The following is an 8,464-nucleotide window of genomic DNA, read 5'->3' as shown; positions in this document are numbered from 1 at the left end:
CCTGCCTGGCTTGAAAGTGACATGACATTCATTATATATGTCTATCATATTAACATTCAGGAAAAAAAAAANATGGATGGATGGATGAATGGATGGGTGGATGGATAAATGGAGATGGATGGATGGATGGATGGATGGATGGATGGATGGATGGATGGAGATGGATTAATGGATAGATGGGTGAATGGATGAATGAACAAATGGATAAATGGACAGATGGATGAATGGGTGGATGGATAAATGGATGGATGGATGGTAGGTGGATAAATGGATGGATGGTGGATGGATGGGTGGATGAATGGATGGACTGGTAGATGAATGTATTATATTTCAGGGTTTGGGAGAAGATTCCTATGTTAGATGGGGTTGTACTAAATGACTTTTAAGGGTACCGGCCAATTCTAGGATTCTTCTTCTCCGTTGGCTTGACTGGCTTTTCCAAGATCCATGCATTTTCCTGTGTCTTACCTTCTACAAGACATACCATTCCTCCCTTCCTGTCCTCATCTTCCTGGTCTTTCAAGGAGCAGCACAATGTCCCTACTCTTCCCTCCCCCTGGCTGTTTTCACTCCTTCTTCCAGACCCTGCTCCCTGCCCACACTCCCCTGTCCTATAGTCCTTTTTCATAACATGTCTCTCTTTAGAAAAAGAGCTCCTTGAGGGCAGAAATCAGGCCAGAAAACGCCCTCTGTGCTCATTCCTGACATCCGCTCAGTCTTTGCTTTGGGAACTAAATCAACTTCTGGGCTCATCCTGTTTTGACTTCGGTAGAGCGTCCTAGACAAGTTTGCAACCAGAATCTTGTAAAACATTTTTGAAGGTTACGTGGGGCAGGCAATTAGGGATGAAGGCTTCACCTGCACACAGGAAAGTCAGAACTTTCATCCTGCCTGGCTTGAAAGTGACATGACATTCATTATATATGTCTATCATATTAACATTCAGGAAAAAAAAAAAAGTAATTATTTAGTTTTCCCTCCAAAGAAGAAAGAGATGTTTTCTAGTTTTAGGTATTGGACATACAGTTCATGAGGAGGGTTATTCAGCAGCCTGCTGGGACACCCCAAACCACGACTGGAACTGCTTGGAAAATGTGGAGACCCTGTGAATAGCAACATGGCCAAGGACTCTAAGCAACAACAAGGGATTTTCTGGGTTTTAAAGCCCATTCTCACCCTGATTTTTGTAACCTAAACAGAGAACATTTCTGACATTAACCTTCCCATCAAATCTTGTTACTCTTTGCACACAGGACACCCTCATCAGGGTCCAACTGTTTGAAGTTAGAATTGTTCCTTCTAGACCACCTTAACCTTTCACTTTACAGATGGAGAAACTGAGGCCTCCAAAAGAGAAGGTCACAGAGCTGGTTACTAATGGAACAACGATGAGAAATGAATTGAGCCCTTTCTTTGCCCCACTGGTAATCCCTAAATTTGGCCAGGCTGTAGCTATGAATGACAGGATTTCATGAGTGTCAGCTCACTCATCCCAAGCAATTTCTGGTCTAGGTGTTTGTTCCCCAACCCTAAAATGGAAAGTCTCCCTGAAATGAGCGTATCCTGTGTATTCCAATCAGAAAGTAACTGAGCATTTCAGTTCTGCTATTTGCACAGCTTTCTGGGTGGAAAAGAAACACAAAGATTCAAACATTGGTGTCTTAAAGCCAGCTGGGGGAAAGACTTGGAGCTCAGGACCTGTGAAAAGGAAGGAGAGAATTTCCTCTCTGGGAATTGTTATTCCTTGAACACCTAGGAAGAAGGGCAAGTCTTCTGAATGACTTTCAAACTCCATTGTTGGTGCAAGAGTTCACACCCCACTTCTTGTCCAGGATTAGACATGGCCTTAGCATAATGGCGACTTGTTTGAGAGGAAGACAGGACATAGAGGAACATTCTATGCTTGTTTCTGTTATCATTTCTGTCGGCAGAACCCACAAAGCACCTTACCAGCAGGGTTGGTGTTTTCTGTCTCTGTAGTCTCCTTATGAAGATTCTTGGGCTGTCTAGCTCGGTACCTGGGTCAAGGACAGTGCCCATTGAGAGCCTGCAGAAGTGGTTTGAGAAGAATGATCTTTGTCCCTTTAAGAGCAGGAAATATAGGAAGAGAGTAGTCAAGAACCCAGTGGGTCCTGGGTCCTTTCACCCTCAGGGGTGGTCTCTGACTGTCACTCACATGGAGAAAAGCAAATGTGCCTTGTGCCTAGGTGGCTGGACCCCCGCAGAACCATCTCCTTCATCCCCATCGTGCTGGCTGCTCCAGGCCCAGCACTGGGAAGAGCCTAGGTAAAGCCTATTCCATTCTGCAGGGTCTGACATTGATTATCCTCGAAGATAGTTTGCTCAACTCTGTCAACATCAAGCACAGGGGAAGTGAAGAAAGTCCTCCCGTGTGATTTTGTTAAAACTCATGGATGGTCAGAGAGGCTGTCTTGTCCAACAACGTCACTTTGTGAATGGGAAAACCAAGCAGACCTGCCTAGGGGTGGAGTCATTTCAACCCGTGGAGCAGGGCCTCCGTCTCACTAGTTTCTGATTCCTCAACAGCTCCCAATTGTTCTCACTAGGTATTCAGGACATGTTAGCTAAATTGAACTAGACTCGAGTCTTGTCATTCCTAGCCAAGTGCTTTTTCTTTTAAAGCACTTGTTCTCAGACTTGGCTGTATAAGAGAATCACCTGGATCATTTTCAAAAATATCAGTGCCAGGACCCGCCTCCAGAGATACTGACAGAATTGGCTTGGGGTGTGACCTGGGACCTAGATTTTTAAGAGGTCCCAGGAGATTCCAATGTGCAGCCAGGGCTGAGAACCACTGCTCTAAATCACACAGCTTCACAGGGTGTGAAGCGAATCCTTGATCCCTCATGCCATGATTTCCTTTCCTCCTGGGTATGGGTTTAAGGGTTTGGGTCAGAAGGAAAATGGAGACAGACCTTCATTTCACCCTTGGAAATGATCTGCCCACTCCCCACCTTTAAAAGACACAGAAAAGGACAAGGTTTGGAGATCAAGTTAAATGTCCAATTTATTTTTATAACTTGAAACCAGAACAAACTTGGTTTTTGAACAAGCGTACAAATGAAATGGCAGACACATGCTGAACTCAACATTGTGACATTAAGGGAAAAAAGAGGCCCAAAATCTTGTACAGAGAATAAAAGGAACAATAAATATTTTACTAAGCCATATTGAAATGACCTCTTGTCATCTCAACATTTTATCCATAATAAAAAAAAAGTGCCCGTTTCTTAAACAGAGCACAAATACCAAGCAATAATAAATAGTTCCAAACTTGTAGTAAAAGACAAAAACCTCCAAGTAAACAACAAAAGCTCATACAATAAGTAATAGAAAAGGTAATAAAAATATTTCACCTTGCCAGTACAAATGCAAACGACTTAAGTCAATGTAACTTTGCTTTGCAGGGCGACACAGAGAGCACCAAAATCACGGGTTTGCCTGTGTTCAACAAAACCTTCGGCTGACAGTGACTTAGGACCGGGATGAAAGGCAGATTTCCTTACTTTTCACATTTTGCTTTGAGTCATTCAGTCTCCTCCTCTTGCCATGAAAGACCCTCTAATGGCAAGTGGCAGGTTCCAATTTGGGGCAACTTTGGCCAAAGTCGTGGCAGTGTGGAAACCGGCCTGAGGTCGGCTGGGTCACCCATGCTAGAGGCCTCTCTCACTGGGACATCGGCTTCAGCGTTGGTTTTTTAAACCCAAAAGAGAAGCAAAGGTCTCTTTTGTCTGCGGTCAACAGAGACACAATCTTGTGCTTTAGCATGGCTTGGTCCTGGCATTCTGGTGACTCTGTAGAAGCTGGTGAGCACTGGCTAGCTTTTGTGACTACAGGGGTGCCACCATGGGGAGCTCTCGAGTCCCTTAACGGGGCATCCAAACAAAAGAGCAGCCTCTGGGTCTTAGGGTCAAGTAGGCAGGAAACTGAAATCTCAGCTTCTCTCCTCCCATTCCCTCCCCTTTTCTTTTAACTTTGCAAAGGTAAGTGGCAAGAGGAAAGAGCGCATCCTACAGAAAATCTCCCAGAAGAAAGATTTCTGCACTTAGTAAAGAATTGCCCAAAAGGATGCTTGGTTATACTTTCATAACCTGAAATAATGGTTTCTTACATTTCCTGAAATAAAAAAATGGCTTCCTGATATAGGTTTTTTTTTTTTAATGTATTATTCCCTCATCCAAAAACCACCACTTTATTGTCTTTAAAGCTACTTGGCTTTATAAAAAAAAAAAAAAAAAAAAAAAAAAAAAAAAAAGGAGGGAGCAAAGGGACAGAGAGGGAGAAAGAAAAGAAATGAAATAAAAATGAAAAAACGAAAAGGACTGACAGAGGATGGAGGATGGAGAGGAAACGGCAGAGGAAGGAGAGAAAGAGACACGGAAAGGCACCGAATTCATCCCAGGCCCTTGGCATTCAGAAACTGACGGAATGTAGGTTTCGGAGAAAAAAGCAGCAAAGCAGGTAAGAAAGATTAGAAGCCAACACTCTCCATGGAAGGAAAGGCCCTGGCTGTGACGGGTTCTCGTCCTGAAGTCCAGGTTGCACTGGTCCCAACAGCTGGTCCCTTCGCCTGCCCCTGGCTGACACTCCAGCTCCTTTCGTTACCTTTCTGTCTGTGTGTGTGTCATGTTTTCTCAAGGACTAAGGAAGCTCGGTTGACATTTCTTTCTGCTTTTAAGGGCGGGAGAGGTGGTGGTGGTGGTGGGGACCGCCACAATAGTGATGGTACGGAAGGAAGGTGGTCTCTCCAATCTCTCCTCCACACGTGACATCTGACAGATGGCCTCCTAGAGAAAGGGAGGACTCTGTGGAATGTAACTGACATCTTTACAAACATGGATTTTTTTCCCATTCAACACAAATAAAGAATTTCCCATCCAGTCTGCTGTGGCCACACCAAGGAGCCTTGATGCAAGGTTCGGGGCATTCAGGGGGAAGCCCATCTCGAACAGTTCTTTGTGTAGGCCAATTCCGACAAAAATATATACAACTAAAATGATTTGTGAACCAAAGCATTTAGCTACCTCCTTTGTTTCTTTTTCTCAAAGGTCGTCAAACAACCCTTTCTCTCCTGTACAATAGGACTTCACATACAAATTTTTTTTTTTTGCAATATTTTATCCTGCCAAATTAAAAAAATATATTATGGCAGCCTGTTTGTTTTTTGTTGTTTTTTTTTTTCTTTTTATTTCCAAATTCACTAACAAAAAGGTACATTAAATCCCTTTAAAAGGACAAGCTTACATTTAAAAAATTACAAGCTCCAGTAAAAATACAGCAAGTGCCTACATCATATGAACCAACCAATATATCCATTCCAGAGGGAGGTGGGAAGAGAAAAATAAGTACAGGTCAGAAATGTGATTTTTTTTTTTTTCTGCAAAGCAATAACAATATTAAGCACTTTTTTTCTACATACTTTTTCTACATGGTGTAGCAATCCCCTTTTAATCCCCAAATACAAGTTTCTATACATTTTTTTTGAAATAAAAATGCAACACCCAAGGCAGAAAAAAATTTACTAAAACTCCGACTTTACAGTTACTGTGACAAGAACAAATTTATAGACCCACCATTTAAGTTTTACTGCAACATTTTCAAGGAAAAGAAAAGGGTTTTTTTTTTTTTTTTCTTGTTTTGTAAAATGCCCAGGCATTCTTGATTATTACAAATACTGGTCCACTTTTACAGTAATCAAGAAATTTTAATATATATAATATATACTAAAACCCCGTCACCAAAAGAAAACAATATACACGTGGCCACTGTGGCATTTTTGTATAACCTATTAAGCAAACTTTGAAAAAAAGATCGCTCCAACACACATACACACAATTTATTTTTTACCCTTGTATGTACCCAATACTGTAAACGTATTTTTAAGACAGAGTGCACTAAATTTAACTTTAGAAAAAAATTAGCCGTTGTTCCTGAATTGTTTTCGTTTTGTTTTCATTCAACAATATCGACTTATAACTTGTGTCACTTGAGTTTTAATTCAGCAGTAAATCACCTCCACTCCATACCTAAGCAGCGTTGTCCCAGAAACAAAAGGGGCTGAGGATAATTCAGCTAATGGACGTCCAAGCTTGTGCTGGGTTTATTTCTTCATTTGATTGGGTCTTATGGCATTGTCATGTCCTCTATCTTCAACCAGGATTTAAAAAATTAGCCGTTGTTCCTGAATTGTTTTCGTTTTGTTTTCATTCAACAATATCGACTTATAACTTGTGTCACTTGAGTTTTAATTCAGCAGTAAATCACCTCCACTCCATACCTAAGCAGCGTTGTCCCAGAAACAAAAGGGGCTGAGGATAATTCAGCTAATGGACATCCAAGCTTGTGCTGGGTTTATTTCTTCATTTGATTGGATCTTATGGCATTGTCATGTCCTCTATCTTCAACCAGGATTTTTTTTTTTTTTTTTACTTAAAGTAAATGTGGCTTTATTTCTAAAGAATGTACTTTTCTTGTTTTACTTTTTTAAAAAGTCTTCTCATTTCCAAAAAAAAGAAAGTTTTGCATTTGTCTCAAGAGACTCAAATAGGAAGATCAGTTTTCAAGGCACTCACATCAAATTGAATGGCAGCAGAAAAACTGTCCAATAAATTATTATTTTATTTTGTTCTTTATAGTGCCAGTATTGTGAATGCCACGCTTAGCAACACCGACACTCAATCTCAGCTGTCCCTTACAGTCTAACCCACCTCTGGGCCAAAGAGAAGAATATGTTGCAATTTCTTGTTTAGAAGCCATTTAATTTAAATGCAAACAAAAGCTTTAAAGTGCGGGTCAACAGAATTCAAATGTCTAATCTCAACAGTCCAACGTTTAGTACCTTCCAACCTAATGAGATAGAAAAAAAAAATGGGAAGTAGCGCTGGGCACCTTCAGATGGAACTCTTCCCCTGCTTCTCCGGTAAAAGGGAACAGAAATTTGCAAGATTTTCCCCCATCCCTACAATGTCATCAGTGTGCATTAAATGAGAGAACACTGACTTCTTCGATTCACCATCAGGGTATTTGTCTCCTTGAGAAATGATCAATTACCACTTGTAGCAACACACAACTTGGGATTCATGTAGTGGGGGTGATAAAAAGAGAAGCTGTCAAGCCAGAAGAAGCCGGAAAGAATACCACTGGTCTCTCTCTTTCTGTGTCACGGCAGGCCACCATCATCTACCCAAAAAAGTACCCTCAGCCCATTTTATTTAGCCTAACCTATAGCAAATGGCAGAGATGGCATCCCAGGGCACACCAGCATGCCAAGCACAGCATAGGATCTGCTGGTAATGCACAACTTCAGAAAGTTTGGGGGCCATTTCCCAGAGTGGCCCTCAAAAACCGTTCCCCTGGTGGTGCTGAGTTTGTGGGGTGCCTCTCACCCATCACCACTAAACGTTTTCCTTATATAATGTGAAAGTTGAAATCAACACAGAAAAGGCCTCTGTCACTCCAGACATCATCAGTGCTACATTTCCATTCCAATTGTGAAACAAAGTGCTACAACTTTAAGATTGTTATCCGCTATACATCCACAACCCCCCCCCAAAAAAAATTAAATTAAATTAAGAAAACGCATGCCACTTTTTATTTCAGGACCAAAAAAAAAAAAAAAGGAAGGTATAAAAAAAGTAAACAACTTTAGAAGTTACTTAAGTGTTGGCTTCTTCACAAGAAATTACACATGCTTAGCTTAAATTTCAAAAAAGCAGCACCCCCCTCCCCAAATTATAATTTAAAAGATATGCTTCCCTCTCTACATTATTTGCGAGTCATTGCTCAGGCTACTACTGGGTTTAAAAAAAAAAATGAAGGGATGGATACCCAACGAAATCTTTTAAAGGAATTTAAACAGAAAGAATAATAATAAAAAGTACCTGCACATGCCAAAAACATTACAAAACCCAATAAATACAGAAATTATTGCACAGTTAAAAGGCTCCACAATTTTTACTGCCTTAATCAACCCTCGGGTTTCCATAGGACTTCGCAGACACAGGTTAGGTTGGAGTGCCGCCTCCCTGGGCCCCGGGGGGACACGCGGGGTGCTAAGCGGCGGTGACACGGAGGCAAGTCAGGTCAGCATTCTGTCGCAGGCAACGGTTCCACTGTACAGGTGCGGGCACCGGGCCCGCGCGCTTAGCTCCTCTCGGCCTGCTCGATTTTGACGTCGTTAGTCAGCAAGTGCTCGCCGTGCCACTTTTTCATGTGTTTCTCCAGGGTGCTGTAGACGCTGAAGGGCATCTGGCAGATGTCGCAGCGGTACACCTCCTTGCCGATCTGCCCGTGCGTCTTCATGTGGCGCGTGAGCTTGCTGCTCTGCGCACACGCGTAGTTGCACAGCTCGCACTTGTAAGGCCGCTCGCCGGTGTGGCTCCGCCGGTGCACCGTCAGGTTGCTGCAGTTCTTGAACACCTTGCCGCAGTACTCGCACGTGTCG

General features: G+C 42.2%; 1 protein-coding gene across 1 annotated transcript in view; it reads right to left on the bottom strand.

The window, feature by feature from the left end:
• Positions 1–8,163: 8,163 nt before the first annotated feature.
• The window catches only part of LOC103584396 (B-cell lymphoma/leukemia 11B-like), an 83,192-nt gene continuing 82,891 nt past the window's right edge, over positions 8,164–8,464 (bottom strand). Inside the window, exon 5 of the mRNA XM_008565420.1 lies at positions 8,164–8,451. Coding sequence (XP_008563642.1) covers positions 8,164–8,451 — 288 coding nt within the window. The remainder of the gene's footprint in view (positions 8,452–8,464) is intronic.

This window comes from Galeopterus variegatus, unplaced genomic scaffold (assembly GCF_000696425.1).
Source record: "Galeopterus variegatus unplaced genomic scaffold, G_variegatus-3.0.2 Scaffold198, whole genome shotgun sequence".
Lineage (NCBI taxonomy): Eukaryota > Metazoa > Chordata > Mammalia > Dermoptera > Cynocephalidae > Galeopterus > Galeopterus variegatus.
The sequence above is the reverse complement of the archived record's forward strand: the minus strand, read 5'-3'. Positions and strand labels throughout refer to the sequence as shown.